Source organism: Lycorma delicatula, chromosome 2, assembly GCF_047948215.1.
Source record: "Lycorma delicatula isolate Av1 chromosome 2, ASM4794821v1, whole genome shotgun sequence".
Taxonomy (NCBI): domain Eukaryota; kingdom Metazoa; phylum Arthropoda; class Insecta; order Hemiptera; family Fulgoridae; genus Lycorma; species Lycorma delicatula.
In genome coordinates this window covers 7,062,671-7,087,219 of record NC_134456.1, presented here as the reverse complement: position 1 = coordinate 7,087,219, position 24,549 = coordinate 7,062,671, and the positions used below count along the sequence as shown (strand labels likewise).

General features: G+C 30.4%; 1 protein-coding gene across 1 annotated transcript in view; it reads left to right on the top strand.

Annotated features, from left to right (window-relative positions):
- Positions 1-24,549, top strand: part of LOC142320451 (CD151 antigen-like) — an 88,465-nt gene that overhangs the window by 38,455 nt on the left and 25,461 nt on the right. Inside the window, exon 2 of the mRNA XM_075358230.1 lies at positions 10,603-10,725. Coding sequence (XP_075214345.1) covers positions 10,603-10,725 — 123 coding nt within the window. The remainder of the gene's footprint in view (positions 1-10,602; positions 10,726-24,549) is intronic.

Sequence of the window (24,549 nt, the reverse complement as noted above, 5' to 3'; positions counted from 1 at the left end):
AAGTCTGTCTCTTCTTTTAACTATATTTTTCCAAATGCTTCTTTCTTCATCTATTTGCCGCAATACCTCTTCATTTGTCGCTTTATCCACCCTTCTGATTTTTAACATTCTCCTATAGCACCGCATTTCAAAAGCTTCTAATGTTTTCTTCTCAGATACTCCGATCGTCCAAGTTTCACTTCCATATAAAGCGACACTCCAAACATACACTTTCAAAAATCTTTTCCTGACATTTAAATTAATTTTTGATGTAAACAAATTATATTTCTTACTGAAGGCTCGTTTCGCTTGTGCTATTCGGCATTTTATATCGCTCCTGCTTCGTCCATCTTTAATAATTCTACTTCCCAAATAACAAAATTCTTCTACCTCCGTAATCTTTTCTCCTCCTATTTTCACATTCAGCGGTCCATCTTTGTTATTTCTACTACATTTCATTACTTTTGTTTTGTTCTTGTTTATTTTCATGCGATAGTTCTTGCGTAGGACTTCATCTATGCCGTTCGTTGTTTCTTCTAAATCCTTTTTACTCTCGGCTAGAATTACTATAACATCAGCAAATCGTAGCATCTTTATCTTTTCACCTTGTACTGTTACTCCGAATCTAAATTGTCCTTTAACATCATTAACTGCTAGTTCCATGTAAAGATTAAAAAGTAACGGAGATAGGGAACATCCTTGTCGGACTCCCTTTCTTATTACGGCTTCTTTCTTATGTTCTTCAATTATTACTGTTGCTGTTTGGTTCCTGTACATGTTAGCAATTGTTCTTCTATCTCTGTATTTGAACCCTAATTTTTTTAAAATGCTGAACATTTTATTCTAGTCTACGAATCTCTTGAATTCAATCTCTTCGTATCATTATTACAATGATTCTATCGCTATGCGTTTTGAAATACTTTACTCTCTTCCCTATCTTCTTGTTCATTATGAAACCTACTCCTGCCTGCCCATTAATTGAAGCTGAGTTAATTATTCTAAAATCACCTGACCAAAAGTTGCCTACCTCTTCCCACCGAACCTCACTAATTTCTACCACATCCGCATTTATCCTATCCATTTCCCTTTTTAAATTTTCTAGCCTACCAACCTTTTTTAAACTTCTAACATTCCACGCTCCGACTCGTAGAATGTTATTTTTTAATTTTCTGGTGTCCCCTTTCTTAGTAGTCCCCACTACTAATTTTGATTTCTATTCTTAGTTAATTTTTTAGATTCATTTTTTACTCCTAATTCATTTTTTTATATTTGATATTAAATTTCTCTTTAAGTTTATACTGCATATAAATTTTTGTTAGTTGTTTTGTTCTTAAGGATTAATTTATGTTATTTTCAGTCTTTAGGTTTTTATAAATTATTTGTTCAATTTAAGATATAGTTTCTTCTTTTTGGTTTGTGTTTTTTTTTTTTTAAATGACAGCTTTATTTTTTATTATTATTTTTTTTTTTAGGTTTTGGTATGGTTTCTTTTACCGCATAAATAAATATAGGGTTAAATAAGAAATTGTCTTTTGATCATCAAATTCTGTCTATTCTTTACCGGGTCCCCGTTGCTGCTTCGCCCGCGCTATGCGGTTACTTGGGTTTCCGGTAGCGGTTAATCTTTTTATTTTATCTTTATTAGTCACAAGTAACCGGAGGCAATTGCGGCAAGTCACACATACAGTAACGGTGGCAGTGGTGTGGTGATTTAGCCGTCGCACCCCTTAAAAAAAATCCGAAAATGGTTTTGAAATATTTATCTGAAGCGTATTTGCAAGCCCAAATCTACTGAATATCTCGTTTACTATAGTCGGAATTGGGAAAATTTACAATCATTGTTCAAACATTTTTTTACCTTTCTCATCCTCTTTCAAGGTCGAATTTCAAAAATCTGCACGTTGGTTTATTTACATGAAGATTATACTCGCCAAAAATTAAATTGATTTCTTTATTTGTTACCGAAAAGTTAAAAAAACAAATGGAATATCCATTTGTTTTTCCCTTGAAATTTGGAATGACCTCAAAAAATCTAGAAATTGATTTTTAGATGTTCACAATTAATCATTTCAAACCCAGCTCGCTCAGTAGACATTCACAGTTCACAATTTATTAAAGTTTCTGCTTCAACCGGCAAATCTCCACTACTACATTATATATATATATATTACACATGTTTCAAGATGAAATATATCCAAAAACCTTCTCAGTTATCCCAAGAAACACGGGTAAAAATTAGTTACGAAACATCGAGTAGTTTTTTTTTGTTTATCCGGAACATACAAAAATCCTCTTCCCCTTTAAACGAGATAAAATAGTATAGATTGGGTTATTTGCGTGGAATTTCTCAGAGACTTTCTTATCAGGATTTTTTTAATTCTTTGTTTTATTTTGAACGGTAAATCTTTTAATTTAGACCTAAGTTGGAATCTTTTCATTGTTGATTTTTATATTAAAATGTAACTTGTAATTTAGTGTTGAATAATTATTTTAAAAAATCTTAGTCTTTTTGAAATTATATTCGTTTTTTTATATACCTAGTTATCTTCTAAGTTGATTTAATTAAGAATTTCTTTTTATTTATTTTTTCTTCGTGAATTTTTATTATGTTCTAAATTAATTTCTATTTAGTAGGCGGAAATGAAATTAAATGGTATACAGAAAATTCGTTTTTTAGAAAGTACGTTTTTTAATTCATCGATTGAATAATATTGTTTCTGTAAAAGAAAATCGTTTAATTGCTTTTTAAATAGTTTGATAATTGCTTAAAAATGGCAGAAAAATAAGGTCCTTTATCGTAAACCAGAGCATCGTAATACAGTTCTGTTATTTGGTTTGATAAAGGCTAGGCTAAGTAAAGGTAGGCTAGGTGTTATTTTTTTTAAATAGTTAATGACATCTTTTTGGGAAAGATGACGGTGTCATCATTCATAAATATAATTACACGGGTAAGTTAATATTAATTTTACGTAAATATATATGTCGGCGAATTGAAAAATCAGGCTTATTACAGTGCGTCCGGCTATTTTGAAAATTACCGGATAATTGGAAATTATAAATACAATGTAATCAAACTTAACCTATTCAAGGTTAACGAGGGTAAGTTAAGTTTGGTTAGATTATATTTGTAATTTATATTTATAATTATAAGCGATAATGCAAATATATTACATTTTCCAATTAGCCGGGTGCATTGCAATAAAATCCTGATTTTTCAATTTGCCTACGACATATATATAATCACTACAGTAATACTTTTTAGTACAAAGTTAAGAAAATTACATCTCATTTTTCTATTAAAAGTTTATTTAATGATGTAGCTTACCTATGTTGAGGGGCAGAACGCGATCGGCACTATTATGGAGAATCACTTCGAAGGGTTGTTTCAAATGTGCCATCGGTAGAAATTTTCTCGGATAGCTAGTCGGTATAACGTTCGCCATTCCGGTATAATTCCTTTTCTGGTGTTATTTTGCCGATTTCCGAAACCGTTCCGTAGTTTTGCTGCGTTCTCCGAGAACGGGATCAATGAAATTTTCATACTGATTTATCATTAGTTGCTAGTATTAGCGGTCGTTGCACATTTCCGCCGTTTAACGGATATTATTCTTATTCCAAAAGTAATAAGTTGAAGTAATCATCCTTGTTTACGGTCGAGCAAGTAGAAAAGATTGTGCGTTTCGCTGTATACGCCTTCAAAACGAAGTAATGTTGCGGCTTCTCGCCGACATTGTATTTCTACTAGTAAACAGGGACCGGTCAGTTTCCATCATTTGACCGATAGCTAAAGGATTTTTCTATAATATCGATGTACAAACTACTCTTTTTCTACAATCGAGAGCGGTATTGCGGTTCAGTCCGATTTTACGTTTATAAAATTTAATTGCGCTCGTCTCGGGTGACCACGCGTAAATGAACATCAGCATTGTCGAATATGGCAGACGCCATCCTTACAACTACGATCTTGTACTAAATTTTACATCTACGCGGTATTCACGTTAGTTGTATCTCCAGCGTTCCTTATTTTCCGATCGTTAGCTAGAATAGTGTCGTGTCTGCGTTCACACGAGCACTATTCTGTACCGTTACGGAAAGCTAATCTATTTATTTTGTCATAATACAAGTTATTCGATTCTAATATATTTGCCATATCAACATCCATCGTAGTTGATAAATAAAAAAAACAATGAAAATAAAAGAGTTACTTAGTATTGTGTTAATAAGATAAAGAACAGATATGTGATCAAAGATAAGATAAACCGAAATAAAATTCATTCGTAATTGATAATGAAAAAAAATTAACTTACAATTTTACTTTGTGGTCTAGCGCTATGGCTCTAGAAAAGTATTGTAATCGTATTGTAATCGGTCCAATTTGGGCGTATGCGGTTTTCTCTAGATATTGATGTTTTGACGCTAAAGGAACCCAAAAAACCAACAAAAAAAAAAGAAGGAAGGAAATCTTCCGGTGTTAATACGTCTGGTAATCGTCCGGTATGTACGTCTGTTCGGTCTCTAAATTACCTTATATCTCCAGAACTGCTGAACCGATTTTGACCAAACCTGGTCAGATTACTTCCACTTATGGGACACTGATGATATTAAATTTTCAACTTAAAAAGTATAGGGGGTGAGGCTGTAGAGCAAGGTCATCCTCAGCATCTCGAAATTTCGCCTAATTAAGGTTATATTTTTCTTACGTAAATTTGTTAACGATTGAAAAATAACAATATTTGCAAAAAAAAGTTTTGCAAAATCGCACCCTCACCTCACAAAAATGCTTTAAATTATTGCTAATCACGTCACAGGTGAGCGATAGAATTAAACAAATGAATAATATTTAAAGGGTTAAGAAAGTAATTCGGTCTGGCTGGGTCTCGAACTCGATCGCGGCTGACTCGGTACCTGGTGCGTTAAACTTCGTGACACAAATCTGCTGACTGTACAAGCGAAATTTGTTCTCTTTAAGTTTTGAAATTAAGTTACTTCAGTTAGTGCCGACCGTCGCCGCTAGTACCGCCACACTCGGGCGAATTAAATACGATATGCGGGCGCTTTAGTTAGAATCATTGAATTAAATAAATAAAAAAATATTATATTTAAATAAGAATAGATGAAGAAAGAAGCATTTGGAAAAATATAGTTAAAAGAAGAGACAGACTTATAGGCCACATACTAAGGCATCCTGGAATAGTCGCTTTAATATTGGAAGGACAGGTAGAAGGAAAAAATTGTGTAGGCAGGCCACGTTTGGAATATGTAAAATAAATTGTTAGGGATCTAGGATGTAGAGAGCATACTGAAATGATACGACTAGCACTAGATAGGGAATCTTGGAGAGCTGCATCAAACCAGTCAAATGACTGAAAACTAAAAAAAAAAAAAAAAATTTAAATAAGATGATAAATTAAATTGTGTGTAAGCCGTGCATCAGAAACAACCCACAAATGTAGGACTTTTCCGGAACGCGGCTAAAGCTGCGTTTTAGGAAAGTTTTAACGATTGTGTAGTCAGCCTTTTTTTTTATCGATAGTAATAATTTGTTAATATTAGTTCATCTCTTTAAAAATTAAAATGAAGTTGTTCGTAATAAGTACGAGTTAATAATAAATTAATGAATATTATTTTGATCGGTATACATTATTACATATAGACCATCTGTCAGGAATGAATAGATATATTACTGCACAGATAAAAAATACGATCACCCTCACATTGTGCGGATGAATCAAGGTAAACCGCGATAAAAACCTTGATCAGAGCAGCATTAAAAAATATCCGATTATTTAAATTATAAATCCGCGAAATAATGTTACGGTTAATACGGTATATCCCACGAAGAAACTTTCAGGATATGTTTTACTGCTAAAAATAATAAAAAAAGTTCATATAAACTTGGGTTTGGAAACGCCTTTGTTTTCGAGTTACGGCTAGCGAAAGATTTCGCCCGTATTTGAGCTATTCTGATAAGCAGAAACCCTACTGTAATTTTTTGAACCTAAATTAAGGTGGAAAATTGGCGGTTTCGTATGTAATTTGAGCTGCAAATAGGATAAAACAGGTCCCAGAACTAGTTTTTAAGATATCCGACGTGAAACATTAAATTCGGTGTCGAAAAACAAGTTTATTTTACGTTTGTAGTACAATACCTTTGATAAATGCGGAAGAATTAGTAACAAGTGGCGAATTTAATTCTGAGAAAATTAATGTAAATACAGTTAATAAAAAGTAAAAAAACTTTTTTTTTCCGATTTTTAATTGAAGTAAAACAGACGAAAAATAGACAGAAAATCGTGTTATTCTTTCTATAACTGATAAACATAATTCTTAATAAAACAAAAAAGTAAAATTCATGAAATAATAAACGGTTGTAGAATAGCAAACCTCAGTTACAGTGATTGTTCGAAATTCTCATCTTCATGATGTACACAGCACTGCCAGACGTAAAGTATTTCCGGTGGCGTTCCGTATTATCTCAGGATCCTTTCGTTTAAATTCAACAGCATTTTGTACTTTAATGAGTAACTCTTCTTTAGTATTAACCTTTTTTTAGAATACTACCCTTTTCAAACTGCTCCAAATGAGGTAATGTAGTAGCATTAGTCAGGTGATCGTAGCGGCTAATCGATTGGTCCACCGCGTCCAGTCCAGTTTAAGAAATTAACATTCAAGTGATTTCTAGGTTTTTTTTGTCTTCAGTCATTTGACTGGTTTGATGCAGCTCTCCAAGATTCCCTATCTAGTACTAGTCGTTTCATTTCAGTATACCTTCTACATCCTACATCCCTAACAATTTGTTTTACATATTCCAAACGTGGCCTGCCTACACAATTTTTCTCTTCTACCTGTCCTTCCAATATTAAAGCGACTATTCCAGGATGCCTTAGTATGCGGCCTATAAGTCTGTCTCTTCTTTTAACTATATTTTTCCAAATGCTTCTTTCTTCATCTATTTGCCGCAATACCTCTTCATTTGTCACTTCATCCACCCATCTGATTTTTAACATTCTCCTATATTACCGCATTTCAAAAGCTTCTAATCTTTTCTTCTCAGATACTCCGATCGTCCAAGTTTCACTTCCATATAAAGCGACACTCCAAACATACACTTCAAAAATCTTTTCCTGACATTTAAATTAATTTTTGATTTAAACAAATTATATTTCTTACTGAAGGCTTGTTTAGCTTGTGCTATTCGGCATTTTATATCGCTCCTGCTTCGTCCATCTTTAGTAATTTTACTTCCCAAATAACAAAATTCTTCTACCTCCATAATCTTTTCTCCTCCTATTTTCACATTCAGCGGTCCATCTTTGTTATTTCTTCTACATTTCATTACTTTTGTTTTCTTCTTGTTTATTTTCATGCGATAGTTCTTGCGTAGTACTTCATCTATGCCGTTCATTGTTTCTTCTAAATCCTTTTTACTCTCGGCTAGAATTACTATATCATCAGGAAATTGTAGCATCTTTATCTTTTCACCTTGTACTGTTAGTCCGAATCTAAATTGTTCTTTAACATCATTAACTGCTAGTTCCATGTAAAAATAATTGAGATAGGTGATTAAAAATATTGAGTTCCATGATTAAAAAGTAACAGAGATAGGGAACATCCTTGTCGGACTCCCTTTCTTATTACAGCTTCTTTCTTATGTTCTTCAATTGTTACTGTTGCTGTTTGGTTCCTGTACATGTTAGCAATTGTTCTTCTATCTCTGAATTTCTAGTTACTAAAGAAAAATGTATTGTTGCACCATCATGCTGGATATCATTTGCAATCTACTTGTAGTTTGTAAAGGTACATCTCCAAAAGAGCCGGCAAATTATTTTTCAAAAAATGAATGAATGCATCTCGTGTAAGGTTTTCATCGAAAAAAAATTCTGGAAGCATTTTTTCATAAATAATGCAATTCTAAACATTAATGTAAGATCTATGTTGGAAACTAGTTTCCATGTGGATTGTCTTAAATAAATATATAATTTGTCTTAAATATTGTGGATTGTTTCATAAATAACTATTTTTAGAAATATAAAAAATTAATCTAAATATATAATCTAATCTAAATATATAATCTAATCTAAATATAAATCTAAATATAATGACCGCTTTTAAGAGAAACAAAGTTTTTAAAACTTCGTTTCTCTTAAAAGTGGCATCATCAGTAAGTGAAACAGAATTTAGCTTATCACCGTTACCTACAATCCAATGACAGAAGTTTAATTGCTAGGGGTAATCCTCTGGCCGCAAATTTTCAATTTTCTTTAGGTGGAAAGAATAAAAATTTTCTCTCCGTAGGATGCGTGACACTTTGTTTTTTGACAAATCAGTGCAACATGAAATTCACCTTGTACTAGTGGCTACCTAATGGCTGTTGGCTACCTATTGGTAGCTATGCTGAATATGCTGAATCACACGATGTTCATCATTAACAGAATGGTTTAGTTGGTGTTCAACAGAAAACGAACACGTTGGAAATGACCCGTTCATTCCTAAATGCTGATTCACCAAAGAATATTTAAAAAGAATTTATATTAGATACAGGAAGAATAATATGATTTTCTGTCAGTATTTTGTCTGCTTTGTTTCAATAAAAAACCAAAATGTAAAAGTTTTTATTTACTTTTGATTGGCTGTATTTACATTAATTTTCTCATAATTAAATTCTCTACATGTTTTGTTACTTAATCTTCTACATTTATTAGTCATTTAAAAGCTATTGTACTCAAACCTAAAAAAATACTTGTTTTTCGACACCTAATTTTGTGTTTTACATTAATATCTTAAAAAATACTAGAGTTACAGTTTTGGAACCTGTTTTATCCTATTTTTCAGCTCAAATTATATAAGAAACCACCAATTAATAATTGATAATTTGGGTCCCAAAAATTACTGTAGGGCTTCTTTTTATTACAAGAGTTGAAATCTGGGTGAAACTTTTGCTAGCCATAACTCAAAAACAAAGCATTTATATTTATGTGAACGTTTTTCATTATTTTTACCAGTAAAACATGTCTTGAATGTTCCTCCATTTCTTTGTGGGCCACTGTAATACTAAATATAAAAATATTAGCAACAAAATAATTCACAATTTAGAAGGCATTCTAAAGTAAAATTATTTAGGTGCGTTAAATAGAATGCAAAAATTCAAGTTTTTTCTACTTTTTTTTTAATTAGTATTATTTAAAAATCCACTGAAGAGTTATAATATTTTTACTAAATAAATTCTTTTAATTGTATTTTAAAAAACTGATGGGAGGTTTTATTTAAATGGTCAGGTAATGTATTAAAAATGGCAGTGGATACATAATAAGGCCCTTTCTTGTGAGTTGAAATATTGTGTTGAATTACTCGAAAATAACAGTTTTGTTGTCTGGTTTGATAGAAGTGGATATTGTTATTTTTAAGAATAAGTGATTATTCTTTAACAAAGACTGCACATTCATAAACACATGGATAAGTTAAAATTTTTATTTTACTAAAATTGGTTTACATAATTCATATTTATATCCACCAAATAAAGATTTGACAGACAATTTTAATATTTTGAAAACTTGCTTTAAGTTTTTGAGGATTCCCCATATTCAGGTAGAAATATACTTAAGGGTAAAAAAATTTATTAAAATGATGATGATGATTTTATAAGACGTTTAAAAAATGGTACGATTTGATTTTACTGCAAACGAAATCAGTTTAATAAAAAAAAGAGAATTTATCATTTAATATAACAATCAGAAAGTTTGGTTTATGAGTAACAGAAGTAACATTTTTGTTATTAATGGCAACTTTGTTCACATGATCAGCAGTGAGAAGCACAATGGAACGGTTTTATCTATATTTAAAATTAGATGTTTGCAATCCAGACAGTGAATCAATTTTTTAATTTAATTATTTGTATTGTAGAAGTTCTGTAGATTGTTTCAAAATCTACTAACACTACTGTTTTTTTTAATTTTCCCTGTAAGATTATATAGGATTTTTTTTTATATAAACATGTGTGAATAGTACAAATACAGTTAGTTAATATTTTAATCAGACAAGACATCTTTTACAGTTATTTCACTTTATACAACAGTGTTTTTTGTTGTTGTTGTAAAAGCTCTGTTTTTAAAATTACTAGTTGTGTTGTAATGGAATATGGGTCGAATATTGTGTAATATTTGTAACTTACAACCTTGTATTTTGTACAGTAGACCTCTACTTTGTCCCAGTTTTACAGAATCTAATACCATATAAAGAATATAATAGCGTATTAACCACACATCTCAGGAATGGTCGACCTGAGACTGTACAAGGCTACACTTCATGTACATTCATACATATCATCCTCATTCATCTTCTGAAGTAATACCTTATGGTGATTCTGGAGGCTAAACAGAAAAAGAGAGAGGTACCTTATAAAGAAAACTGAGTGCTCTACTCTTGCCAACTATATTTAAATTTGTCTTCTTTAAATATATCCATTGAAATTATTTCAAAATGTACTGAAATTTATTTTATGGGAATGACTCAATAAAATTAATGAGGTATTTTCATTGTTTATTATAATTTTATTTTACTTTAATTCTTATTAGAGTATTTATTAATTGTAGTGTATTTTTATTAACTATTTTTATTTTGTTTCAGAGAGCTCGTTGTCTGGAAGCAGATCACAGAGCCCGTTCTCCACCACTTAAAACAAGAGACACAGATTGTTGCAGTATAAATTTGTTAAAGCATTTCTTTCATATATTCAATGTAGTTTTTCTGGTGAGTTATTTATCATATGTGTGGTACATCAATGAGTTAGTAAAACCAAAAAAGTTTAAAAATTTAATAATTTTAAATTATAAAACAATTTAAAATTAAATATAATTATAATTATAAATACATAACATGTATTTTATTTTATATTTAAAAGAGGGTGTTAACTAAATAAATTGGGTGTTTATATAATAGCATTTAACTATACCTTAAAACATTCTTATTTTTGAATACTAAATCTTGAAAACAGCTACTATTTTCATGTTTACATTCTTCAAGACAGATTTTTATCAAACAACTTAGTGTATCCACAAGAATTGTGGTAACTTCACGACAAACTTAACTTTCTTTGAGTTCTACCTTTTTCGGGAATGAATCATTGAATTACTCATCAAATAAATTGATCCTCAATCTCGCTGGCCAACGAATATATTGTGATAACGTGGTTTGAAAATAATCGTTTATCTGCTTTCATTGATCGCCTAGCTGTGTGTCTGTATATTGCCCCAACCTCTTAAAACCACATTTCTGGATTGATTTGAGATTTCCCAGCTCTTTGAGGAAACAATAATTTCTTTAATCGATTGGAGATATTAATCTACATAGCTTTAGGAGTATTCTTATTATTTTCCTCAAAGAAATATGGACCATTATTTTAGAGAATGCACAAAATAAGGGTGACTTTAATATTGTGGAATAATTGAAGCATTTCATTACAGCTGTTAATTGCCCAGAAATTCTGTGTATTCACATATAATCTTTGATACTCAACAACTTTTTTTTATCCAAAGCATTTTCAAATTTATATCAAGTCGATCATTATTTGGTTGTTCTACAATGCAATGAAATGGTAACAGGTTTACTGAGATGCTATATACTCGTACAGTGCTAAGCACTGTATAGCGGTTTTCTAACCAACTCTGCAATTATTTTCTTTAGATTATATTTTTTAATACATTTTATTATTTCATTTGTTTATTTTAAACTAAATTGGAATGATTTAAATAAAATAGAATTACTCGTTCTAAATACCATTGTTTTTTTTTTAGTTATTATTTCTTTTATAATCATGAGTTTGGTGAAAAGTAGCTGTTAATATCCAAATAATTCTATAAAATTCACATTTCCTTAATATTTGAGAATAAATGATAAAAATGACCTTCCTTTGGTCTTAGCTTCAGAATTGTGTGTCCACATTCATCATTGTTCTGTCCTTATCAGTTGTTCTCTCTTTTAAACAGTTCTTTTTTTTATCAAAATGGATTAAAAGCTGAATAGTTATGAAATTTTTCATTCGGTTGATTCTTTTGGGCACAGACTGTACTTAGGATTACGTGTAAGCATAATAAATATTCAATAATGATGGCAAGCTGGTGTTTTATTAAGGTGCTTTTATTAAAGTAGTATGGATTGATTTTGTTACAAACAAAAATCAGATAATACCCAGAAATTTTTGTTGACAGTCAACAGAAATACCATTAATTACTACCATTAATGGGATTTCTATCCTCCAATTAGACACATTACATCATCTTTATTTTTCTGTTTAGCCTCTGGAACCACCATAAGGTATTACTTCAGAGGATGATTAGTATGAATGTAAATGAATTGTACCTGGTACATTCTCAGGTCGACCATTCTTGAGATGTGCGGTTAATTGAAACCCAACCACCAAAAAACACCAGTATCCACGATCTAGTATTCAAATCTGTATAAAAGTGACTTCCTTTACTAGGATTTGAACCTTAGAACTCTTGACTTCAAAATCAGCTGATTTGTGATGACGAGAGTTAACCACTAGACCAGCCCAGTCGGCTGCAACATTACATCTACCTGAAAAGTACATTGCAGTGGCTTTATTCATATTTAAAGTTAAATGATTACAATGCATCCAGTAAATAATTTTTTGAACGCTGTCATAGAATTTTCAGTTCCTTTTAAATAATTATCTTCAGATATGTAAATGTATTTTTATCATCTGAAAAAGAGGACAGCAATGAATTTTTCGAGATTTTGAGACGTAAGCAATAATAAATACAAGAAATTAAGGGCACTTCCCTGTGTCACTCCTTCTTCTCAAAATAAACTACTCCGTGTTCTCAAAATAAATTGATAGATCTTTTTCCATCATACGTTACATCTTTTTGATATTTGAATTGTGAAAATATTATTTCTTAATTGTAGATAACAATTGTTATCTCAAAGCGATGTCAGAATATTCACTTTGTAGTTTACAATAGTAATGATAGGAGATGTTCTTCAAACTTGATGGTAGCTGTTTAACAGATTATATGTAATTTAATTAGAGTAATGTTTTGAATTGGATTTAAAAATAAGTTTTATTATCATCTTACCATATTTTTTATTAATCATGTATATAACTATTGGTGCTATTGGCTTCTTAATAAAATTAATATTAATGGACTTTTCATCACAGTAACAATTATATAGGGGCTTCTTATAATGTAATGTAATGTAATGAATAAAGTCTGTTATTAGATTGTAAATATATTTTTACTGGAAGCATATTTAGGTATGTTAATCAATATAATTTTGTCTGGTGTAACAAAATTTACATAAATATTTTATTGTAGTAGTCTGCTATGACCAAATTTTTTATGATTTGTAATGAAAGTAATTGTGTGTACTGTTTTCCAGTTCATGGTCGACACGAAGCTGTGGTTTACATATAATATCGGTTGATGCAAAATATCGATTCAGTTTACATCTCTCAAAGTTATAATGTTTCAGAGAACCGCTTGTACATGAAATTTTATTCAAAATACTTTTCTTTATAAATTAAACTTTTTATATATACTCCATAAAATTGTCTTTTCCCTTTTACATTTTATAATTAGTTTCAATAAAGAAGGAGGTTTTTCAATTCGACCTGTATGTGTGTTTTCTTTTCTTTTTTTTTTTATTCAACATTTTCTTCACAAAGCAGATTGATTTTGATTCTTGTTCATTTGTTTGTCACTAAGAATTGTTTAAACCTTAAATTTTAATTTCAGAATTTGAGAATAATAAGCCTAATTTTTCCCCCTTTTTTATCGGTTATCATTTTTCTTGGTATCTTCAAACTGGATTAATCGGTTTTATGAAACTTTATATGATGATTTCTGAATAACGGTTATTGATACCGCTTAATTTTGGGTTGCAACTGGTCAAGCAGGTGGAAAGTTGCGCTAAACATGAATACCTATCTCAGAATTGTATTCAAAGAGTAGAATTTTTTTACATAATTCACTATCTTTTAGGAGGCTTATATAATTTTAATTTGTACCATTTGATATAAATTAAAAGAATGAGGTGAAAATAAAATTTCACTTGTACTAAAAGTTTCTGTACTTATTCACTGAAGTAGGTTAGTTTTAAAAAAAAACTTCATAAACTGGTTAATTAGATTATTCGGTTATTAACATCAACGAGTTAAAGGGGTGACATAATCTCTACAAAGGGATTAATTAAATAAATATCTTTATAACAGTTTGCCATACGATTTTGAAATTTTGCACAGTGAAATGAGTGTTAGTAATCTATTCATTCAATAAATTTTCTAATTTTATTTTAAGTAGTAATCTGTTGGGGATGAAGCTCTTGGTAGCCAATATTAATATATTTTTTTTTGCTATGATTTATTTGTTGAATACAATGAAGTTATGCTTTTTCTGGTAGGAGTTTATTAGATCATGCATCGGTATTAATTTACTGTTCCTTATCATCGCTAATAAAGTTCATTACATATGTCAACTGTAGTATGATACTATGAACTAATATAGTGTAATGATATCATATGAATTTTAATTATATTTCATTGTAAATTAACCTTGAGTTGCAGTTAACATTTTTACTTTCTCAGCTATTACTCTGTTGCAGCTGCAGCAGTTAGTTATAAAGGAAAAGTATAGCAATCAGACTAAATTTTGGGTGTTGGGGTTTTTAAAATTGTTGATATTTCAAGAGACTCTTAATTGAAAGAACACAAAAAAAGTTTTAAAAATACTGGAAAGTGTATGAACGTACTGTGTTGGTCTGTATTTTTATTAAATTTTCAAATTGGTTTAACATTCTTTAAAAATGACTTAAAAAATTTCTGTATATGGAAGATTGACGGCATTAATTTTAAAATTAATTAGAAAAAGGCAGGAGTATTTTCGCCATTTTTGATTTATAAAAAAGTTTTGTACAGTTTTCACAGAAAACTGAGTTTTAGTACGATGAAAGTACTTGTTTCTTATTCTAAATTCCCTACTTTTAAGTCGATCCAATTTAAAAGTGGGAGGGTATTAATATTATTTTTAAACAGTTTTCACATGATATCTCAAAAATCTGTTGACAAAAGAATTGAAATTTGGCCCAAATTGTATTTATATATAAAAAGTGAGTTTTGGCCTGAGATTTTTTATATCATTCGACAGAGAGTAGATGTATTTTTTCTTTTTTTTTAAAGGATCTTATGAGACCGTACTTAAGAAGTAAACATTTAAGAAAAACAAATTTATAATATCTGATACTTTATCTAATTTTCAAGACGTAGCTTTTATTAAAAAAAATTGTTTTAGGTAGATGTCGAGCAAGGTGCTGAAATAGGACTCAATTTTTTTTTTACTAAAAATATTGATTTTTTAATTCCTTGTACGAAGTAAAGGAAGTATTGTGATAACGAAAAATGTCGGTTTCTAGATTACAAGGAAATATCCATTTTGACCATCCCTGAATCGATTTTGACTAATTTCGGCGTGACGTCTGTACCTACGTATGTATGTACGTATCTCGCATAACTCAAAAACGATTAGCCGTAGTATGTTGAAATTTTGGATTTAGGACTGTTGTAACATCTTGTTGTGCACCTCCTTTCATTGCAATCGACTGAACCAAAACTGTCCAAAAAAGCCCAAAATCCCAACAAATTTGGATTTTGGACTTTTTCTTAACTACAGTAATAAGCCCTCATTGAGAGGTTTTCAACGATTTATCATAAGTGGTACTTATTTTCATCGGTTCCAGAGTTAAGCCAAATGAAATTTTAATCAATGAAAGAAATATTTGGATCTTAGGGGAAGGCACATCGGTTCGAATCAGACTTCATCTTCTTTTTTTTTTTTTAATTTAAAATTATTGATTTATTAATAATTATTAACCTGTCATTGTAAAAGTAGTTATACGATGAATAATAATACAATAACAAAAAAAAAAAAAGAAAAAGTATCAGAAGTTTTTAATGAAATAAAATTTTATGTACTTTTCATTTTAAATAAATGTGTAAATGTAATTTAATAGGCGTATAAGGAAGTCATGTGCCGGCCTCCGTGGTAGCGTCTCGGCCTTTCATCCGGATATCCCGGGTTCGAATCCCGGTTAGGCATGGCATTTTCACACGCTACAAATCATTCATCTCACCTTCTGAAGCAGTACCTAATGGTCCCGGAGGAAAAAAAAAGAAATGAAGTTATGTGTGTCCACGTCAGATTCTTTTTTTGCAGTTGTACTCAAAATAAGTATAATTTTGAATATAAAAATATCATTTGCTCAAGGGATCAACTGGGACCCAATATTTTTCCTAAGAATTTTCATTTTTTTCTCAATTATACTTTTAATAATACATAATTTTTAAAGTAAATACGTCACTTTATTTAGGGGATCAAATTGGGTTCAAATTTTTTTACTGAATATTTTTATATTTTTTGCAATTGTGTTGGCACATCTGCTCACGTATTCAGTCAGCCAGACCAATAAAACACAATTTTCACTAATATTAATAATAATAATAATATTCACAATTTTTATTTTCTATTATTTAATTTTTTTTTTTGTCTTCAGTCATTTGACTGGTTTGATGCAGCTCTCCAAGATTCCCTATCTAGTGCTAGTCGTTTCGTTTATACCCTCTACATCCTACATCCCTAACAATTTGTTTTACATATTCCAAACGTGGCCTGCCTACACAATTTTTTCCTTCTACCTGTCCTTCCAATATTAAAGCGACTATTCCAGGATGCCTTAGTATGCGGCCTATAAGTCTGTCTCTTCTTTTAACTATATTTTTCCAAATGCTTCTTTCTTCATCTATTTGCCGCAAAACCTCTTCATTTGTCACTTTATCCACCCGTCTGATTTTTAACATTCTCCTATAGCACCGCATTTCAAAAGCTTCTAATCTTTTCTTCTCAGATACTCCGATCGTCCAAGTTTCACTTCCATATAAAGCGACACTCCAAACATACACTTTCAAAAATCTTTTCCTGACATTTAAATTAATTTTTGATGTAAACAAATTATATTTCTTACTGAAGGCTCGTTTAGCTTGTGCTATTCGGCATTTTATATCGCTCCTGCTTCGTCCATCTTTAGTAATTCTACTTCCCAAATAACAAAATTCTTCTACCTCCGTAATCTTTTCTCCTCCTATTTTCACATTCAGCGGTCCATCTTTGTTATTTCTACTACATTTCATTACTTTTGTTTTCTTCTTGTTTATTTTCACGCGATAGTTCTTGCGTAGGACTTCATCTATGCCGTTCATTGTTTCTTCTAAATCCTTTTTACTGTCGGCTAGAATTACTATATCATCAGCAAATCGTAGCATCTTTATCTTTTCACCTTGTACTGTTACTCCGAATCTAAATTGTTCTTTAACATCATTAACTGCTAGTTCCATGTAAAGATTAAAAAGTAACGGAGATAGGGAACATCCTTGTCGGACTCCCTTTCTTATTACGGCTTCTTTCTTATGTTCTTCAATTGTTACTGTTGCTGTTTGGTTCCTGTACATGTTAGGAATTGCTCTTCTATCTCTGTATTTGAAATGCTGAACATTTTATTGCAGTCTACGTTATCGAATGCCTTTTCTAGGTCTATAAACGCCAAGTAATTATTTAATAAAAATTTTAATTTCATGGAAGTAAATATTGTTTGATTTTTGCATTCGTAAAAGCCTAATAATAATTATACTTAGAATTTATTTAAAATTAAATAAATTTTACCTAAAAACTTCATTTTAATCAATTATTTCCATTAAAATTTTTTTTTTTGAAAACGGATACTTCTGGTTGAGTTTTGCAATCCTTTTTCCCCCCATATTTTTTCTATTACTACACTTTGTTAATGTTTATTATGAATAGAAAGAACTATTTATTTAAATCAATGAATCCCTGTATGTAAAACAACGAAAAAAAAATACAAGTAAGATTCCTAGTTTATTTATACATTCCTCAAATGTGTTATTTATCAAAATTGTTTACTTTTGGAGGGATCTCCGAAAATGTGTTATTCAATAGAAAATCAAAAAAAAAATCAATAAGGTAAGGGTTTTTTGTTATGATTTTTCTGCTTAGGTGAGTTCATCAATTTTGATAGAATTATTGTTATTAAGTAAAAGGTAAATTCGTAATGAAATGTTCAACTAAATTATTTATTTATAAATTAATATTAAAATATTTTTATACGATTTATAATCTAATAAATTTATATAATAATATACATTTTAATAAAATTACTATTATTTTTCTTTATAATGATTTTATTTAAATATTGGAGATTACGTAAAAATAAAATGCTAACTTTATCTAATATCAACGTCATAAAAATAAATGTATTTTAAAACAGTTTTGTTTATTCGTATGAGTAGTTTGGCATTTGACACTATTATTGCATACGGTGACCTCATTAAATGTACAATATAATACTATGTTTATTTATATGTTCTATTTTTATGTTTTTAAAATGAGTCGTTTAAAATTATTCATGACATAATTTTACGTTGTTGAGTGTTTATTAATGGAATTAATAAACTGTAAAATTTACGTACCGTGTAACTCATCCAAAGATGTTACATATAATTATAAAGTGTATGCCAAATAAAACTGTACACCGATGTTTATAAACATTTAATTTGTTAAATTAAAATAACAACAATTGAGACAGGAATAATACTTACTACAATGAACCTTTATTTACAACGGATGCTCAGTATCGCCACAATTTGTCTCCAGGCATTCCTGACACATGTCATTATGTTTGAAAATAGTCTCCGAAGCACCAAAGGAGAGATGGCATTTGCAAATTAAGTTGTGGTTATTTTTCAGTTTATCCAGAGTGTGAGGATTAACCCACCGGGTTGGTCTAGTGATTAACGCGTCTTCCCAAATCAGCTGATTTGGAAGTCGAGAGTTCCAGCGTTCAAGTCATAGTAAAGCCAGCTATTTTTACACGGACTTGAATACTAGATCGTGGATACCGGTGTTCTTTGGTGGTTGGGTTTCAATTAACCACACATCTCAGGTATGGTCGAACTGAGAATGTACAAGACTACACTTCATTTACACTCATACATATCATCCTCATTCATCCTCTGAAGTATTATCTAAACGGTAGTTACCGGAGGCTAAACAGGAAAAAGAAAGAAAGGGTGTGAGGATTGTTGTTGTAAGCATACTCTTTCAATATTCCCAGTAAATAAAAAAAATGAAGGTGTAAGATCTAGGGATCTAAATATACAAAATATGCTTTAAAATGAGTCTATCTCAGAAAACGTAATATAAAAAAATTAGCGACTATTACTTCATCTTGTTGGAAGTGCACCCCAGGAATATTTTCCCTCGTTTAGTTGGCCAAAAAAGGATAAATGAGTTCATTACATCGAATTTAATATGTTCTGAAAAAACTAAATGATTATTCGGTTATGCGATATAGCAACCGAACTCCAATTTTTTTTGTCATACAGAGGTCGCCTTTGTTTTTAAAAACGACCGCTAGATGGCACTAGTGAGATGTGACATTACAGTTGTAAAGTTTGACTTTTTTTTATTGTTACAACAGTGGCAGCTCAGAAATCGGCCAAGTAGTTTGTTTACTGTTAGCCTTTTTTAAACGCTCACAGTTTTATGAAAAAATGAAAATTTCACGAGAAGGTTTTCTTCGTTGGATGATTTTAGCACGGTCGTAACTCAATAACAATGCCTTGAATCGATTCGTTCAACTCTTTGTAATGAATCACCATTAGAAAAGACTATTTACGATTGGTTTGCTGAATTTCGTCGTGGTCGTGCTTCCGTCATGGATGAATTTCGTGAAGGTCTACCAAAATCGATTGTTATTCCAAAAGACATCGATGCTGTTCGCAGCATGATTGAAGAGGATCGGCGTGTGACTTACCGTGTAAGATAGAGACAGGATAGAGGCATCCTTAGTCATATCGAAGAATATAGTATATTAGATTTTGCATGAACATTTAGCTGTGAAAAAGATGTGTTCCCGATGGATTCCGCGTAATTTGACCGAAGATTAAAACAACGTAAGTGTCAATTTGTTTAAGCAATTGCTCAAAAATTTGACCGATGAAATGCAAAATCCATTACAACGTTGTAGGAGACAAAACTTGGATATATTCGTACGAGGCGGAAACTAAGCATCAATCAACTGTTTGGGTGTTCCAAGATGAACCGAATCCAACAAAAGTGGTTATTTCGCGAATCATTTCCAAGAAAATTATCGCTTGTTTTTCGGTTATACTGGACATTTAACAACCATTGCTTTAGAGGATCAAAAGAATAGTTAATACTGAATGGTATACAATTTTTTTACCCGAAGTCATCAATGAAATCATAAAAAACAACCGAAAACGTCAAACAATTGATTATTTGACGAAGAAAAGCATTGAATTAATGACTCATTGTCCGTTTTCACCTGATCTATCGCGCAACGACTTGTTTTTGTTTCCGAATGTCAAACAAAAAATGCGTGGACAGTGATTTTCATCACCTCAAGAAGCTGTTGAATCCCCTCAAAACCATGTTTTTGAAGTACCAACTTCAGTGTGAAAACTTTTTTTTTCGAGAATTTGTTTGAACGCATTCAAAAGTATATAAATCTTAAAGGTGAATATTTTAAGAAACAGTAGAACAATCTGTGCCGAAAAATGTTTTTTCTTTCATTATTTTTGTAAAAATTTAAAAGGCGGCCCACGTGTAATGGTCATTCTTTGATCTCATGATGTAAATGAAAGCATGCTTCATCTGGAAAAAAAAAATGTTACATCAAGAACATTTTGTTCATTTATAAAATCCAGAAACCACTGGAAATTTCAACACATTTAGGAAAATCAGTATTTTGTTAACAGATGTGCAGTAATTATTTTGTATAGTTGTAATTTTAAATGTTTGTTAGTTCTTTTTGCATAATAGTCCTTGATAATATAAAAATGTTAAATTTTATCTTATTCATTGAAATCCAGATGTTTTTGTTTAGATGCATTGTAACATTTGGGACACTTCTTTTTCTATTTTTTCTGTTTAGCCTCTGGAACCACATAAGGTATTACTTCAGAGGATGAAAGAGGATGATATGTATGAATGTAAATGAAGTGTAGTCTTGTGTAGTCTCAGGTTGACCATTACTGAGATGTGCGGTTAATTGAAACCCAACCACCAAAGAACACTGGTATTCATGACCTAGTATTCAGATCTATATAAAATTAACTGCCTTTACTAGGATTTGAATTTTAGAACTCTTGATTTCAAAATCATCTGATTTTGGTCACCTGTTAGAATTTTCACATACTTTCCCATTCATTTTATCTCTCATCACCTATTCACTCATTTTTTTCTATCTCTTCTTCTGAATCCCCCTTTCTATTACATTTTTCAATTTTCAGTAAATATTATTGTGAGAATAGCCAAAATTCATGTCATTATAAATGAGATTTTAACTTATTTTAATTAAAAAGTAAGATTAAAAGGTTATATATGTCCAATTGAATTTAAGAGTTATATTTATGAAAGGTTAAATATAAAGAGATACGTTTGATGTAAAGGATTACTGGGAATGTTGATAATGTTTGTGTGTCTTTTAAGTGGAAGAAGAGGAGAGTCTATAGGAGTCCCTAATTTATTTTCTTATCTCAGATATAAGTGGACATTAGAAGAAGTTTGGTAGATATTTAAAGTAAATAAATTGCTGAAATAATATTGAGTAAACACACAAAAATACTATTTATAACTAACTACAAAATAAATCACAATTCAGAAGATGTTAATGAAAATTATTTGACCTCATATTTATCAATACATTGAACAAGATCTACAAAATTAAGGATTTTTTTAATTCTTTAATTATTTTTTTTAAAAGAAAAGGGAATTATTTAAAAATTCATCAACAGAGTGATATTGTTTATGTAAAAGAGAATATTTTAATTATATTTTAAATTAGTTAGTTGGAAAATTTTTTAAGTGTTTCAGTAGTTTATTCAAAATGAGAACGAAAGCATAGTAAGATTTCTTTATTATAAGCTGAGTTGAGTTTCACAAAAACAATCTGCTGTTTGGTTTGTTAGAGGTTGATATTATTATTATTTTTTTAAATATATGGCTGTTCTTTTTAACAAAGATTGCACATTTATAAATATAAACAAAAGGATATGATTTTCACAAATCATAGATTTATTTTTATTTTCTAAATATTGATCTACATGATTTCTATTCATGGGTGAGAAACAATGATCTGACCTACTTTTTTTTTGTATTTTGAAAGCTTGTTCTGACTTTTTGATAGAGCAACCAAGAAATGATTTACTTTAGATGTATCATGAAGTTCTCCCATGACTTTCATAACCCATTCTACTCGTGAAAATAATGGAAAAAGTCTACATAAACATTATTGTAAAATGCTTTGTTTGTTAATTACGACTAGTGAAAGATTTTGCTCGGATTTCAGTACCGCAGTGAAATGAGGTCGTACTGAAATTTTTATGATGCTAATTAAGAGGCAGAATTAGTGGATCCTTGTGGTCTTTGACCTGAAAAATTGAATAAATTAGGTCCCAGAACCATATCTGCAGTAGTTTTTGAGAAATCTGAGATAAAAACAACAAACTGGGATAAAAAATCCTGTTTTTGTGTTTGACATACAATAACTTTGTTCAATAGGTAATAACCACATAAAACTTATAAAATAAAACTTGTAGAGAATTTAATTCTGAACAAAATGATGTAAGATGAGTTGAATAAAACAAATAAAAGTTAGAAAAATTCAAATTCGGATGTGTACCATCACGCTGGAAGTATACTTTGCATCTCAGTGCTAGAGTAGCATCTTCAAGCAGCTGCGGTAATCTTGAAGAAAATGCAAAAGACTTCAGCATTTAAGTGGCCAGGTAATATGAACAGTCCAGTCAGTTGATTGTGAAAAAGGCTGTGTCATACATTGACACTAAATCAATGTTGAAAATTGTCTTCCACCATTTCATGAGGATTTATTTCTGCCCATGTATCCCCATTGTGTAAATTGTTGACTGTATTTTGAATAAAAATTTGCCTCATCGATAAACAAAACATACTTGCAGAGTTGTTGATTTATGTTTCACCAGTTACAGAACTTAAAGCAAAGGCCAGACTGTCCTCTGGGTGTAAATGTTGGACTGGCTGTTTATGAAGGATAAAACATGTTTTGTTTAAGTGCCCTTCAAACCATCAAATGCGATACTTCGATCTGTCTTGAAAGACGTTGTGTACCGACGCCTGCATTACGCTGAACTAGATCGATAAAAATCTCATCAATAACAGCATCGTGTTGGACAGATCATTCGTATGAACACTAGGTAGTGAACCTGTTTCCCGAAGATTGAGAAAAATCGCACTAATGGTTTTGGGATATGGAATCCTCCGATTCAGAAAATGTAATTTTCCACTGCAGAAGCTGTAGCAGTACCATTACACACATCCAAAATGAATACCTTATCAGCATTTCCTTTGTTGTAAAGCACAGTTCACAGTACCTTTCTTTTTCTGTTTTAGTCTCCGGAACAACCATAAGGTATGGTATTACTTCAGAGGATGATATGTATGAATGCAAATGAAGTGTATTCTTGACAATCTCAGGTTGACCATACCTGAGATGAGTGGCTAATTAAATAGTTCACAGTATTGAATATGCTTGTTGTACCTTACAGAATGATTTGAACGCTAATACAGTATTTTGCATTGCTGATCAGCTGTTGTTATTTAATTAGAAACTTTGAAATAATAATTTTTCAAATAATTTATTGTATTTCTGTCAATAATAAAAAATGATTAAATAATTTTTATCTATTTATTTTTATTTTACAATTGTTGTGTAAGTTCCATCTTTTAAAATTTTTTAACAGTAAATTTTTACAGTAAATTTTGTTTTTACAAATTTTTCACTTCACCAAAAAAGAATTTGATGTTTGTTTACATTAAAGGAGTACTTTTCTGACAAATGTAGTAATGCATGGTTTCCAAATAAAATTTGAATTTTTCTAACCTTACTTTGTTTTATTCACCTAATCTTCATCATTTTGTTTAGAATTAAATTTTTTATAACTTTTGTTTAAAAGTTTTGTGCATTAAATTGTATGTCAAACATAAAAAACCCCAATCTATTGGTTTCCAAAAAAATTTGATTTCTCAAAAACTACTATAGATATGGTTCTGGGACATATTTTATTTGATTTTTCTGATAAAGAAAATATAAGAAATCATTAATTCTGCCCCTTAATTAATTATAAAAATTTCAGTGCAACCTCATTTCACTGGGATAGCTGAAATTCGAGTAAAATCTTTCACTTGCCAAAACTCGTAAACGAAGATTTTTAGAACATATGTTTATGTGAATTTTATTCATTATTTTCACAAGTAGAGTAGGTAATGAAAGTCTCAGGAGAACTTCATGATACACTCTGTATACATTATCATAATAACTATTTAGAGAAATATAGCATTTTATTAAGGTGCTTCAAAGCAAAAACAACTACAGTTGCAATTTACAACCATGACATAGGAATTGATGTTCCAAAAATCTGTGTATTCAATA